The 15413-nt window shown below is 44.0% G+C and overlaps 1 protein-coding gene across 4 annotated transcripts in view; it reads right to left on the bottom strand.

Annotated features, from left to right (window-relative positions):
* Window positions 1-369: 369 nt before the first annotated feature.
* Window positions 370-15413, bottom strand: part of LOC120315356 (major histocompatibility complex class I-related gene protein-like) — a 33333-nt gene continuing 18289 nt past the window's right edge. The window contains exons 5-10 of one of the 4 annotated variants that reach the window (XR_005558665.1): window positions 13535-13621; window positions 12833-12865; window positions 7326-7358; window positions 5234-5267; window positions 4013-4079; window positions 370-985 (exon numbers count right to left, since the gene is read on the bottom strand). Coding sequence is in view for 3 of the 4 variants with exons in the window: in XM_039359588.1 (XP_039215522.1) it covers window positions 12741-12865; window positions 13535-13621 (212 nt within the window). In the remaining variant the exon portion in view is untranslated. Of the gene's footprint in view, window positions 986-4012; window positions 4080-5233; window positions 5268-7325; window positions 7359-11828; window positions 12866-13534; window positions 13622-15413 lie in introns of those variants that run through there. The other 3 variants (XM_039359589.1, XM_039359590.1, XM_039359588.1) reach the window with 3 other exon arrangements.

Here is a 15413-nt window from a genome sequence, read left to right on the forward strand (position 1 = left end):
CCGGGCAGGTGCAAGGCTGCCCGGGACCAGACAGGCTGTCGCCAGCGCCATGCGCATGCGCGGGTGCTGGCGCGGGAAAAAGTAACCCATTTACCCGGGAGTTGCCTACTTAAGAGGCTGCGAGGCGTTTAGGCGAGGCTGAAGCCATCTTCTGTAAGCTGAACGCTGAATAAAAAGAAACTGAGAACTCCAGCTGCTTCTCGTGTCTGTTTCCCGCCACGGACTCAACACAGGAGCCGCCTCAATTCTTGTTCCTTCAAAGTATTGCCTTGATTTTTCCTCTTCTGAAGTGAAGTTGGGGTCTCTGAGCAACAAGGAGGTTAAAATCCCTCCTATTTCCAAACACCCCAAAATAGGCAGCAACTCTGGTCAGAAGAAAACAAAACCATTTATTTTCAGCAAGCAATTTTGGCATTCTTGCACTATGTGTGCAATGATTAGTGGAGAAGCAGCCTGGCTATGCAATCAATCTCACCCTTCATTTTTCCACATCATGAAAATCCCATTAATGGCAATCTGGAAAAAAATCTGAAAAAAAAGTGAATGCTATAGTCGGTATAATGATTGTTTGTCCAACTTGGATGATCAAATATATAGTCCATTAACGATGCAATTTTTATTTTTAAATTAAAATATATTAACTATTTTAAGTCAGATACCTTAGAATGCACTTTAAAGAAATTATTGAAGATTACTGTTATGCATTATACAATAATATAAAAATAATATTTGCTAAGCCCAGTATGATTCATTTTCATTCCATTGTAATGCACGCATAAGATTTTCTTTTCTCCTCTGTTCCTCAGTCGTAGTACAAAATGTTATTGATTCAACGAGAAAAGCAACGAGAAAAGACCCAAATATAGCCTGGTTCCAGCATCTTGTGAAAGGTCCTCAAAGGCTTCTCCTAAGAGTCCAGCTTAATTCAGAAGAAGTTTGATTCCCCTCTTCTTTCCGCTCCCCTTTCTTTTTTCTTGACAATTTTCTATTTCATTCAAAAGATGAAAATACAAAATCCAGAAGAGAAAAATTAGATAAAACAAAGCTAAACAAAAAGATTTGAAAAAAAGTGAATTAAAAAAGGATAAAATCACTAAATATCGCCCCTAGTTCAGTGTTTCTCAACCTTGACAATTTTAAGGCACGTGGACTTCAACTCCCAGAATTTCACAGCCAGCAATGCTGGCTGTGAAATTCTGGGAGTTGAAGTCCACATGCCTTAAAATTGTCAAGGTTGAGAAACACTGTCCTAGTTGAATACTGGGTTCCCCCCTTGCAAAGCAGGTCTGAACTTTATAAGCTTGCACATTTATTTGCAACCTATTTCACCTATCATACATTACATGTATGAAAGAAAACATTGTTAACAGGTTAAACAGCAGTGCAGTTAAAATCCAAAGTGCAAGTATTATATTACTGAAACCTGGTGGGATGAAACTCATGACTGGAATATACTGGTGGAAGAATTCAAACTGTTCAAAGGAAACAGACTTAACCTAAGAGGAGGTGGGGATTGCATTATATGTAAGAGATTACTACACCTCTACAGAAATGCAGAAACCAAGAATGAAAGCCTCCTAAAATGCAATATGGGTCAATATAAGGAAAAAAGAATGACATTGCCCTAGGTCAGTGGTTCTCAACCTGTGGGTCGGGACCCCATTTGGGGTCGAATGACCATTTCACGGGGGTCGCCAAACAATGCAGTCTGCCATTTTTTCCCCCTTTTCCTTAGCTGTGCTACTCCCTTTTATTCTATTGGCTTTTGAAAGCCAGTAGAATAGACTCTCTTGAATAGAGTCTAATTCTATTGGCTTTCAAAAGCCAATAGGAATTGTCCAGGCTGTCTCTGCCCTGCTGAGCCCTCCAAAAGTCCCATTCTGCCAACGGTGCTGCACCAGCTGAGTAGTCCTCGACTTACGACCAGTTGAGTAGTCCTCGACTTACGACCGGTTGGGGTCGCGGCATTAAAAAGGTTGAGAACCACTGCCCTAGGTGTATACTACAGGCCACCCAACCAAGCAGAAGAATTAATTGAACTTTTTGCTAACCAGTTAACAAATGTTATGTAGGAAACACGCCATAGTAGTAACTGGGGACTTTAACTACCCTGACATCAACTGGGAGACGAATTCTGCATCGTGGGAGATTGAATAAGTTACTAACTAACCTAGCTGACAACTTTGTCATCCAAAAGTTAGAGGAAGTAACTAGAAGGACAGCTATACTTATTCTTAGTAACAGAGAAGAAGTGATAGAAGGGGATGAAGATGCCGGAACTTTCAAGTTGAGTGACCATGTCATATTAGAATTCAAAGTCTTTGACTAAAAAAACAGCTTATTTTAACAAATTCAGAAGGACCTTGGGAAGGATTCCATAGATGAAAATCTTAAAGGGAAAAAGAACTCAAGAAACTTGGGAAACTCAGAAAAATATTATTATAAAAGTCCAGTCCAGCTCACTACCACTGAAAAAGAAATGCAAGAACAAACCAACATGGTTACACAAAGAACTCTCTGATGAACTGAAAGACAAGGGAAGGGGGACAGGCCGCCAGCACGACTGGTGGCTGTGCTGCCAGTGGCCATGGCTTGAAAGGCCACTGTATATTGCTGGACAATATACACAGCGTTAAGAGCAGAGTGGCGGGAAGATATTTGTAATGAGGGAGGAAGAAAAACAGGCATCCCTAAACCTGCCTGGGCAGATGCAGAGGCAGCGGCGAACACATGCGCCTAGCATCCCAAGTGACTGTTTTGCCATGTAGGCTGACCGTGTTCAGTGCTTCCCTTTCACCCAGGATGCCAGGGATCAGGCACATGCACTCGCCGCCTCCTCTGTGCATGCCCAGGCAGGTTCAGCTTGTTGCCGGTTCGCCTCATCCGGCCCAGTCTCTCCGCACAGGGAGAACACGCTGCTACCTGCTGAAATTGGGCAGGCTGGGGGAGAGGCTGGGTGGTGTAGCGCAGGTAGCGTACTCTCATGCTGCCACTCTTCCCCAGCTGCGTTTCTTAGTTTGTCGCTACCACCTGTTTGTGCGCCCAGCCTGTTTTTTGTCCTCTCTTCTCTCGTCCATCCTCCTCCTCCTGCTCCTCCACCTCCTCCTCCTCCTTTTACCTTTGGTGCAGCTCCATCTGACTCTTTCTCCTTCTCCCATGGCTGTGTCTTTTTGTCTTTCCCTCTGCCACCCAAACTGCCTCCTTTTATATCCCTTCCTGTCTCCACCCCCCTTCTCCTCCTTTCTGTTCCTGGTGTGCCGGAAGTGCCGATCCGAGGCCTTTGCCTTGCCCCAAGCAGCCCTGCAGCTCCTAAAGACTCTCTCAGGGCAAGTCTGCGCTACTTTGGCTTGTTCCCTCTTCCGCTACCCGGGGCTGAACTGGGCAGGGCTGCGTACCACCTGCTATGTGCCAGGTGCCACAGGTGGTATGTCTACCACCAGTTGAAAAGCCCTGGTGTAGATCATAACCTACTTCTTGATGGCTTGAAGATGAACAGAAGTAGATAAGTTGTATCAGCTCCCATAGGGAAAGGCGATTTTTTTCCCCGTCTCAGAGTTAAAGAAAGGGGAATTTTCGCATCAAAAATTAAAAGGTAGTTTTCAAGGCTCTTTTTTAAAAAAAGAAAAAAAAAACTAGAAAAAAGCAAAATTCATAGTATAATCCTCTGTAGATGTAATGTAAGGCCGTAAATGTCTAGTTAGGCCTTATAAAATAAGTTAGAAGTCAACTAGTCATAAATCAAAAAATTGTAAACATTCAAAAAATGCAATTAAAACCCAGGCATGCTTAAGAAAGACAAGCAGCTGAAGGGAAAAGATGCAAAAAATTACATATCGAGATGGCTCTTTGCAAGCATCCAGACAAACACCCCCCCCCCTCCCCCCGCCGCCGATGATCGTCCAGAAGTCATCCTGGATCTTTCTCCTTCAAAAAACCAGGAGCAAAGCCACCAAATGACCAGCTTTGGTGGCAAAATCAGCTGTTCATCAGAGGGAGAAAAAGAATCCCTGACCGTTCAACATGCCATCTTGAGGGAAGAGTCCTTTCTTCTCTCCTTATGCTGGGACTGTCCATCCGTGCTGCAGAGAGGAGGGAAAAAGCAGGCAGGGTCCGTCTGGGAGGGAGCCAAGAGGAGGAATCCCAATGTCCAGGCTGAGGGATCAGCAAAGTTCAGCCCAGGGAAGGAGCAGAAGCAGCAGCCTCTAGGGCAGTGGTTCTCAACCTTTCTAATGCCGCGACCCCATAATACAGTTCCCCATGTTGTGGTGACCCCCAACCACTTATACATCATCGGGTGCCAGGGGCATGGCCAAAGGGGAAAAAATGGTGGACAGCATTGTTTGGTGACCCCCGTGAAATGGTCGTTCGACCCCAAATGAGGTCCCGACCCACAGGTTGAGAACCACTGCTCTAGGGAGGGATCAGGTGGGTGGGATTTTCAGAGTTACAAGAGGGAAGGGGCAGGGCTGGGAATGGCTCCTGAGGTGGGTGAGAACCTCAGTTCAAGTCAATTTTGCCCCAGAGAAAAGCGCAAAAGGATTCACAGCCTCCAGAGAGCCCAGGTCTTCCTTCAGCATCTGGAGGGTGGTATTCTCAGTCAGGCTAGGATGGGAGAGAAGCCCCCTCTCCATCCATGACTGCAGGACCCTTAAGAAGTCCTTCATTTCCCCCCTCCCTCCCGCTTACACTGGGGACGCTCCAATCTCCCCTCTGTTGTTCTCTGAGCCTCCTCATCCAGTTAGATCCTGGGAGTCTGGCCTTGGAGATTAAAAGTTTGGGGGCAGGCAGACCCCTTCCCACAGCCCCTCTTCTTATTTATTTATTTATTTATGAGACTTATATACCGCTTTAAGTGCAAGCACTCTCTAAGCGGTGTACACCAGTAAGCAATGTGTATATATATATATATATATATATATATATATATATATATATATATATATATATATATATATATATATATATATTTTACATTGCCCCCAACAATCTGAGTCAACCTTGAGCCGGTGAGATTTGAACCGCTGACCTGCTGAACACAGTCAGCTAAAGTGGCCTGCAATGCACTCTAACTGCTGCGCCACCTCGGCTCTTCTCCCCCAAACTCTTCACCCTTCAGTGTTTGAGATGAATAATAGAAAGAAGAGGGATTTCCCCAAAATATCTTCACCATCCTTGGTCATTCAACCTCAAAGCTCTCTCCTCCCCCCCATACAACCCCCAACAGTCCACTCACCTGCGAGGGGGCTGCTAAATGGCCTGGTTGCTCCCTGCATTGGAGAGAAAAACACAGAATGAGTCTCTGCCTGGTCCTCTCTCTCTTCACCATTCGACCTCTAAGCTTCACGCATTTCTCAAAGGAGACCAGGCCGTGCCACCCGAATGGTCTCTAACCGCTGGGGATCTTGGCATTGCCAGCGGTTTGCCTATTTGTGTTGGTCATTACCTTTAAAGCCCTATATGACTCAGGGCCAGGCTATTTGCGAGACCTCCTACTACCTCATAGTTCCCTTCATCCGGTTAGATCCCACAGGCTGGGCCTCCTTCGGGTCCCGTCGGCCAAGCAGTGCCATTTGGCGGGGCCACGGAGGAGGGCCTTCTCTGTGATGGCGCCCACGATTTGGAACCAGCTCCCCTTGGAGATTAGGACCGCTCCCACCCTGTTGGTCTTTCGTAAGCTACTTAAGACCTGGCTTTTCCGGCAGGCCTGGGGTTTATAAAACCTGACCCCTGGATGACTGTCTTTGTACTGTTTGTTTTGTTATGTTTTATGTGTTTTTTATTGTTAGCCGCCCAGGGTCCTTCGAAAGTGGGGCGGCTTATAAATTTTAAAAATAAAATAAAATAAATAAAATATTTCCCTGCCCTAGGACCAAGGGGCTCTTTGCTCCAAAAGGGGGTGCCCTGCAGGCTCTTAGGCTACCTTCTCTGCCTGAATGAAGGAGGGTGGACATCCAACAGGGAGAGAGTTTTTCCCTTTCTCCTCTGCAGGAACAAACCAGGGCGAAGAAAAGTGAATTCTGTAACATGGTTAGAAATCAAGGAAAAAGAGAGGAGGTGAGAATCAAGTGAAGCCCTGGATTTTGTACAGAGTGAAAGGGGGAGCAAGAACAAAGTGAGAACAAAACTATCAGAATTGAAGGAAAATGGAGACTTTGGTGGCCCCTCGGGATAAACAAACAAACAAACAAAAATCAGTATTTTTCCATTTGTCCTTTTTCCATGAGGAACCTTTTCTCCTATACCAGGGTAGGCAACCTTGGCTCTTTTATGACTTGTGGACTTCAATACCCAGAATTCCTGAACCAGCCACGCTGATTCAGGAATTCTGGGAGTTGAAGTCCACAAGTCATAAAAAAGCCAAGGTTGCCTACCCTGTCCTATACTATTCATATGCTGAGGTAAATTAATGCTAATTAATGTTAATGTTAATTCTTCATGAACAATTGTCCTTTGGGGAAAAAAAACACAATTTTCCCATCAATCTCTTAATTATAATGGATGGAAAAATATGAGAAATGACCTTACCAATTTAAGACTCAATCTCAATAGTAGTAGTAGTAGTAGTAGTAGTAGTAGTAGTAGTAGTAGTAGTAGTAGTAGTAGTAGTAGTAGTAGTAGTAGTAGTAACAACAAAACAACAACAATAATAATAAAAGTTGGAAGGGACCTTGGAGATCATCTAGTCCAACCCCATACTCAGGCAGGAAACTCTACACCATTTCAGACAAATGGCTGTCCAGTCTCTTCTAAAAAACCTCCAGTTTTGGAGCATTCACTGCTTCTGGAGGCAGGTTGTTCCACTGGTTAATTGTTTTAACTGTCAGGAAATTTCTCCTTACTTCTAGGTTGCTTCTCTCCTTGGTTAGTTTCCACCCGTTGCTTCTTGTCCTGCCTTCAGGCGCTTTGGAGAATAGCTTGACTCCCTCTTCTTTGGGGCAGCCCCTGAGATATTGGAATACTGCTATCATGTCCCCCCTCGTCCTTCTCTTCGTTAAACTAGACATACCCAATTCTAGCAACCGTTCCTTATATATTTTAGCCTCCAGTCCCCTAATCATCTTTGTTGCTCTTCTCTGTACTCTTTCTAGGGCCTCAACATCTTTTTTACATCGTGGTGACCAAAACTGATTTATAAATCTTTTGTTCCAGTCCTGTCCAAATATATTTGGTTTCACCAGAACTGCTCATAGAAGGAGCACACGGAGGATGTATTAGGAGACCCTCTAAAAATGGGGGGGGCTCTCTCTTTCTCCCCTCCCTGCCAAAAGGTCTTGATAGGAAGCAGAATGGCTCTTTTTATTTCAGGGGGCCTCCCTGTGACTTACCCCAGTCTGAACTGTTGGATCCTTTGTAACTTGCTAGAAATGAAAGAAAAGTGGGAAGGTCAGTCTCTTGGCTGATAGGAGGAAATGAAAAAACTCAAATCTTTCTGACCCCCCCCCCCTCTCTCTCTCTCTCTCACACACACACACACACACACTCAAATACATTCAAAAGGTTTAAAATCAAGCTGCTTTAGCTAAGAGACCTAAGAAAGAATGCTGAATATGTATATGGACAGATTAATATTTATGTGTATATACATATATATGTATGGGATACATGTATGTATGTGTGTGTGTATATATAGGCACACACATACATACATGTATATATATATATATATATATTTGTGTGTCTTGAGTGTTTTCTTTTTTTTTTACAATGCACCCTGTCGGCCCAAATATGGGAAGAAGAAATTTATTTATTTATTTATTTATGAGACTTATATACTGCTTTAAGTGCAAGCACTCTCTAAGCGGTGTACACCAGTAAGAGATGTATATATATATTTACATTGCCCCCAACAATCTGGGTCCTCATTTTACCTACCTCGGAAGGATGGAAGGCTGAGTCAACCTTGAGCCGGTGAGATTTGAACCGCTGACCTGCTGAACACAGTCAGCTAAAGTGGCCTGCAGTACTACACTCTAACTGCTGCGCCACCTCGGCTTATTTATCTTTTGCCTGTATCAGCCCAATCTAGGGCTATCCACAGGCAGCAGTCATTACTGCGACAATCATTTTTATGTTACGTTTGGATTGCTAACAAAGAGTTAAAGGGAGAGTGGCATAGCTATTTCAAGCTACTTAGCTCTCATCATCAATGAGATGGTGAAAGATTTTTCATGAGCCTGAGGTAGATTGGCCTGTGTAGACAACATAATGCTATCTGTTGTAGGAATGGGAGGAGGATTTCCTTTGGCTCATCTTAATGAGATGAATTATCTCTCATGGAGCTTAAAAATGGAAAATGTTGTTGTGGAAGGAGGATTTGTGAACAGTTGTAAGCAATCCTCCAGCACAGTGGTTCTCAACCTGTGGGTCGGGACCCCATTTGGGGTCGAACGATCATTTCACGGGGGTCGCCAAACCACGCTGTCTGCCATTTTTTTCCCTTTTCCCTAGCTGTCCTACTCCCTCTTACTGGTGGCCACACCCACTTGGGGGTCACCACAACATGGGGAACTGTATTATGGGGTCACGGCATTAGAAAGGTTGAGAACCACTGCTCCAGCACATGTCAATGAGGAAGAGCAAAAGCAAAATGAAAAAGCACTACCCAGCACAATTTTCTCCTTGGAAAATAGTCAGCTAATGCATATGCTAGAGAATGCTGGCTTGCCTTACACAGAATTTATGTAACTGAGATGGCAAATAGTAAAATAACTCTCACCAGAAAACTGTACAGAGCCAGGCTACAGTCTGGAGAAAGTTTTGTCAGATCACCTCCAATTCATGAGAAAAAACCTTCTTTTAATTAAAATAGCAAGGAATGGCATTTTCAGAAGCAAACAGAGTGTATGTTGTACTGAGTTCTCTTGATCAAGGCTTTTCAACCAGTGGTACGGGTACCACCTATGGTACATTGGCACCTGGCAGGTGATACGCGACCATCCTAGAAAAGTGGTAGCGGGGGAGGGGAATGAGCTGAACCGGTGGCAGCACCGCACAAGCCTGAGCGAGAGACGGCTGGAGCTGCAGGGCTGTCGGGGCTCAGCGGAAGCGCCAGGATCAGCACCAGGCTCAAGCTGGAGCTCGGCGCTGATCCTGGCGCTTCTGCTGAGCCCTGAAGAAGCACCAATCAGCTGGAATGTTGCAGCCTCTCCAGGGTCTTGTGATTTACATTCAGATGCTTGGCAACTGATTCGTATTTATGACAGTCACAGTGTCCCAGGGTCATGTGAACTGACCAAAACCTGCTGCAACCATCCATCAGATGGGGGGAATAAAAACCAAACACCCCCCCCACCCCACCCCCACTGCCAATCCTCACAACAATGAAAACCTTGGACAGGAGGAAGAGCGCCGCCAGGTGGGCAGGCAGGTGTCTTGCTCGGCTGTGGCTTAGGGGGCACTTTTTTCAGTGCCATTGTAACTTTGAAGAGTCACTAAGCGAACTGTTGTTAGTCGAGGACTACCTGTACTTTATCATTTTTTTCCTTTTTGGGGGGGGGGTCATCAAGTTTTTGACATCTTGCTAGGCGACTGGTGGTACTCGGATATTGCCATATGCTAAAAGTGGTATAATGGGTGAAAAGGTTGAAAAGCCCTGCTCTTGATGACACATGGGATGTATTAATAGCAAGCCTCAGTCCATGAACGAATGTGAGTTAACTATGAGTTATGTAACTGGGAGACTTTTGGAGGAAGAACAGAAAAGATTAGAGAAGCGGGAGAAAAGAGAGATATTTACAGCTTTTGGAGAAAGAACAGAAAAGAGAAGCGGGAGAAATGAGAGCAATTTACAGCTTAGACAGAAAGGAGCCACATTCCAAGGAGAGAACAAGGTGGAAGAGAAAGTGTGTGTAATGAAACGCTGCTTTGCCCGTGGATCCATTCAACATATCCAGAGAAATTGCCCGGGAGGATGACTAAAAGATACAAATAGGAAAGAGACAGCACAATAACTGAAGAAGGGACAGAGATTTCTGTGGTGAAGGCAAAAAACAAAGACACTAAAGACATTTGGTTTTGGGACAGTGGGGAAAGTGAGCATACTGTAAATAATCCATAACTTTTTCCTAGTCTGGAACCAGCTGACCAGGAATATGTAAGCCTGGGAAATGGTAATCATTTGTACAGGGAGAAAGAACAGTATATGTACCATGTATTGGTAAGTCGACCATAAGAAAGGCTGAGCACAAAACACCATAAGAAAAGCTGAGTGCCTTTGAACTATGGTGCTGGAGAAGACTCCTGCGAGTCCCCTGGATTGCAAGGCGATCAAACCGGTCAGTCCTAGAGGAGATCAACCCTGACTGCTCTTTAGAAGGCCAGATCCTGAAGTTGAAACTCAGGTACTTTGGCTACCTAATGAGAAGGAAGGATTCACTGGAGAAGAGCCTAATGCTGGGAAAGATTGAGGGCAATAGAAGAAGGGGATGACAGAGAATGAGATGGATGGATGGAGTCCCTGAAGCAGTAGGTGTGACCTTAAATGGACTCCAGAAGATGGTAGAGGACAGGAAGGCCTGAAGGAACATTGTCCATGGGTCGCGATGGATTGGACACGACTTCACAACTAACAACAACAATTGGTAAGTCGTTTGATAAGGTTTTAGGTGTAGCAGATTTACTACAAATATCACTATTCGCTGAGTGTGTCTTGCTTAGTCAATGAAGGGCAGGAAGTAATTTTTGCAAAGGATACATGCAAGGTCATAAGGAATTAACAGGGTGTGTGCACAAGGTCTGAAACTGAATAATGTATATATTTTGAACCACACGGAAAGTGGTGGCAGTGTGCAGACTATCTTTTCTAATGAACCAATGGGTGTGCACATATATTACACAGGAGGCTGGGTCATGCAAGGTTAAAGTATTGCAGAAAATGCCTGACCTGGCTGTAGGTGTGACTGTGAATGATTGTGACAATTATTTGGATTGTGCTATATGCAAGGAGACAAAATCAAAGACATACCCTGTCAGTAAAAGATGTGATAGGAAATCTGAAAGGATTGTTCAGTTAGTACAGGCTGATTTAATTGGCTCTCTATCTCCATTAATGGGAGGGGCCAAATTTGCTTTCAGTTGCCATATCCACAGCTAAAAAGGAATTCATGGTATTATCAGAATTTTGTTCAGAGACAACATGGTTTATACAATTATTAAAAAATCTGGATAGTGAATTGAAAGGAGCTATACCAGTATTTGAAGATAACACAACGTATACACAAATGGCAACAGGGAGAGAGAATGAAAACCAGAAGCAAGCATGTTGATATAAAATAATGTCAGGGAAGAAGTGAAAGAAAATGTAACAGATTTTATTTATTTTTCATCAGAAAACAATTTAGCTGACCTCATGACAAAACCATTAAGTAGACAAAAACACAAGGATCTAATAAAACAATTTGGTTTAAATGATGTCTGGCTATAAATTGAAGGTGTGTTAGCATATTGAATTTACAGTAGTAGCTGGAATAATAGAATGTACAATAGGCCAGAATACACAGTTATAGTTGATTGGTTGGGGATGCTGACTCATGCATGAGGCAATCTACGCTCTGATTGGTTGCTATAAATATAAAGGGGGAATTTCCCCTTTCCCTCCTTTTTCTTCTGTGTGTTCTGTATACTATTTGATTTGCCTCATGATATTCCTGTATTTCTCACTATCTTGCGTTCCTCTTTCTGGATGAGGGCAAGGACTTCATAAACTTTATTGTCATTGTATGTGTATATACATACAATGAAATTTCCGTGACACCCACAGACCAGGTCCCACACACATAATCCACAAACACACTCCCACCCATCACAATTCCCCACCCCTAAAAGCACCCAAACATCCACCCAACAGACCAAGTAATACTGTCCAACAATTCAGTGATGGTGGCCCTTTAGTTCATTATTAAGTGCAATTATAGCTCTGGGATTAAAAACTATTCAGAAAACGCGTGCTCCGAGTTTTAAACGTTCTATGTCTTCTGCCAGAAGGCAACAGTCCAAAGAGATTGTAAGCAGGATGGGAAGAGTCTCTGAGAATGTTATGCAACTTCCTCAAACAGCGAGACTGTTGTAAATGTGAACGATAAATATATTTATTTATATAAAAATACTGCAATGTTTTGTTAATGTCTCCGATGTCATCTGGACAGCTGTTATGCAACTCCTTGACAATACAGATGGATCCAAAGTTACTTTTTCCAATCAGTTCATACTCAAAAGAGCCTTGTGGCGGGAGACCAAGAGGACATCCAGCTGGTATCCACCAAAGCTCCTTTTTTCTCAAAAAGCCTCTTTTTATCACTATTTTTCCAGAGCTTCCCGATCATGTTATAGTCAAGCCTTTCCTTTCCGCCCACTTGGAAAACAGAGCAGCTTCTCAGTCAGAGGGATCTTACACTCAGCTGGGTCTTCTCATTGTTTTGAGAATTTCTCATACCAGATGTTTCTTCTTACAGTCTCCACTCACAAGAACAGCCTGACCCATCCTCCTCAGCTTAGTTCTTGGGGTCTCCTCATTGTTTTGTGAGGTTCTCATACCAGATGTTTCTTCTTGGGGTCTCCACTAACAAGAACAGCCTGACCCATCCTCCTCAGCTTAGTTCTTGGGGTCTCCTCATAGTTTTGTGAGTTTTTCATACCAGATGTGTCTTCTTGGGGTCTCCACTCACAAGAACAGTCTGGGCCATCCTCCTCCGCTTAGTTCTTGGTCCTCTGCAACTTCATGAGCTGCTAATGGCATTTTGGATTCACACAAACACATTCACACTCCTCATCTGATGCTGCCTCTGATCCCTGCTCTGAGTTGCAGCTAACATGTAAAGAGGAGAAAAACACTCACTTGGTGCTGCTTTGTAGTCATTCCAACGTTTCACTGCAAGGGGGAAAAAAAAATCAATGAAAAAAAAACTCCGCCAGAGATCATCCAATCTCTCCCTCTGTAGGGAAAGAGTCCCGAGAGAGTCTGTGAAAAGTCTTCACAGGTGGTGAGTCACCATCTCTCCTACCGATTAACAGACACAGAAAAATCCACAGATTACAAACACACCACTTGATTTTCTCCAAGAGAGACCTGCTGCCTCTGAAATGGAGGAGAAATGGGAGGAGGAGAAGCAGCGAATTTTCACTGAAGTTCTTCTCTGCTGCCCTTTCACTAAAGCTTTTGAAAAAGACAGAACCATGATGCCTCTTCCCAACTCAGAAGAAGACAGGACTGTCGGAACCTCAAACTCAGCGGAGTTGAGACTGAAGCCCTGACAAGGGGCCCGAGATCTGAGATACTCCCAAAGATAGCTGGGAATATCAAATAACAGAATAACAAGAGTTAGAAGCGACCTTGGAGGTCAATTAGTCCAACTCCCTGCTCAAGCAGGAGATCCTATATCATTTTAGACCAATGGCTGTCCAGTCCCTTCTTAAAAGCCTCCAGTGATGGAGCATCCACAACCTTTGAAGGCAAGAAAACAGAAGGAAGCCCGGAAAAAGCCTCCCAAAGGGAGAGAGTTGGGAGGACTCTCCCCATCACCCAAAAAAAGATACTTACTTAGGAATGCCAAGATCCCAACAATCGCACACATCAGGAGAAGACCAATAACGCAGCCAATGATATGCCCCAGGTTGGATTCTGAAACTGAATTGGAAGAAAGAGCAGATAATTGAAGGAGAATCCCAAACAATCACCCCAATTGGGGGAGGGACCTAATGAAGCCAAAGGACTGGAAATTCCCAAAGTTAATAAGTCTAAGGGGGTCATCTTCATGTCCCTCTAATGATAGAATGAAGACACCTTGCTAACCACTGTTAGAGGACATGTCCTCATGACGCTGCTTTGTCCTCACAGCAGTCCAGCATGAAGGCAGCTGACATTTCTCTTTAACTGTTTAGCTCAGTGGTTCTCAACCTGTGGGTCGCGACCCCATTTGGGGTCGAATGACCATTTCACGGGAGTCGCCAAACAACGCAGTCCGCCATTTTTTTCCCCTTTTCCTTAGCTGTGCTACTCCCTTTTATTCTATTGGCTTTTGAAAGCCAATAGAATAGACTCTCTTGAATAGAGTCTAATTCTATTGGCTTTCAAAAGCCAATAGGAATTGTCCAGGCTGTCTCTGCCCTGCTGAGCCCGCCAAAAGTCCCATTCTGCAAACGGTGCTGCACCAGCTGAGTAGTCCTCGACTTACAACCGGTTGAGTAGCCCTCGACTTACGACTGGTTGGGGGTCGCGGCATTAAGAAGGTTGAGAACCACTGGTTTAGCTTAAAAGCAGCAGTTTGCAGTCTTGGGACTCTCAGTACTTTACAGAAACAAAAACTTCAACAACACAATCATATATATATGATTGTGAAACATGAAACAATAAAAACATTTTTGCTTTTTATAGACTTCTCCAGTATGTCATAACTCTGGACAGAATTGAGCATTTTTCCCTTTATGCTTGAATATTTGCATTTTATTGCTTAAAATAAAAAGGTTCATACAACCTGCCCTTTTTTTAAAAAAAGTATAGAGTCTCATTTTGTTTGTCTCTTGAACAAATGAAAACCAGTTTGGTCTAGTGAAGGTACCAGGCAACGAAACAGGAGGCACTGAGTTCTAATCCTGGAAGGGGACAACTCACGAGGGCCATCTGGCCGTGGCCATCTCACCAAGGCCAGCGTGCCACGGGAAAATTCATCACAGGATAATTCAACACTTTTATTTAATTATTTGAAATAATTAAAACATTGCTTTCATGGTTGTCATTCACGTTTCATTTTGTCCCTTCTTTTGCATCCTTCCATTTCATCACTTCTTCTATATTATGTAATTTTTGTCCTGTGGCAAGTTCTCCCGCAGTGAGTTAGTTGTGACAAATTGTCCTAGAGTGAGTTGGCCATGGAGAGTTGTCCTAGACCAGGGGTATTCAAACTTGGCCCTTTTATGACTTGTGGACTTCAACTCCCAGAATTCCTCAGCCAGGCATGCATGCCTGGCTGAGGAATTCTGGGAGTTGAAGTCCACAAGTCACAAAAGGGCCAAGTTTGAAGACCCCTGACCTAGACCCTCTAGATCTGCCTTAGCCCTGAAAACCAGATGGGTGACCTTGGACTAGTCCCTCTCTCTCAGCTCAACCTGCCTCACAGGGTTGTTGTTGTGGGGAAAAATAGGAGGAGGAAGGCAGTGTTGGATATGTTCCCTTCCTTGAGTTGTTTGGGAAAGTAATAAAGGCAGGATGCAAATAAATACATAAATAAAGTTAGCCTGTCCCCCTGAAGGAGAAGAAAGGATTGAATGAAGTTTTTAAGAAGAGATTGGATAAACATTTGTCTGAAATGGTATAGGGTTTCCTGCCTGAGCAGAAGGTTGGACTAGAAGACCTCCAAGGTCACTTCCAACTCCGTTATTCTCTTCTCTTCTGTTCTGATCTGTTCCGCTTCATTCCGTTC

The sequence above is a fragment of the Crotalus tigris genome, unplaced genomic scaffold, assembly GCF_016545835.1.
Source record: "Crotalus tigris isolate CLP2741 ecotype Arizona unplaced genomic scaffold, ASM1654583v1 scf7180000019079.287715, whole genome shotgun sequence".
In the NCBI taxonomy this organism is placed as follows: Eukaryota; Metazoa; Chordata; class Lepidosauria; order Squamata; family Viperidae; genus Crotalus; species Crotalus tigris.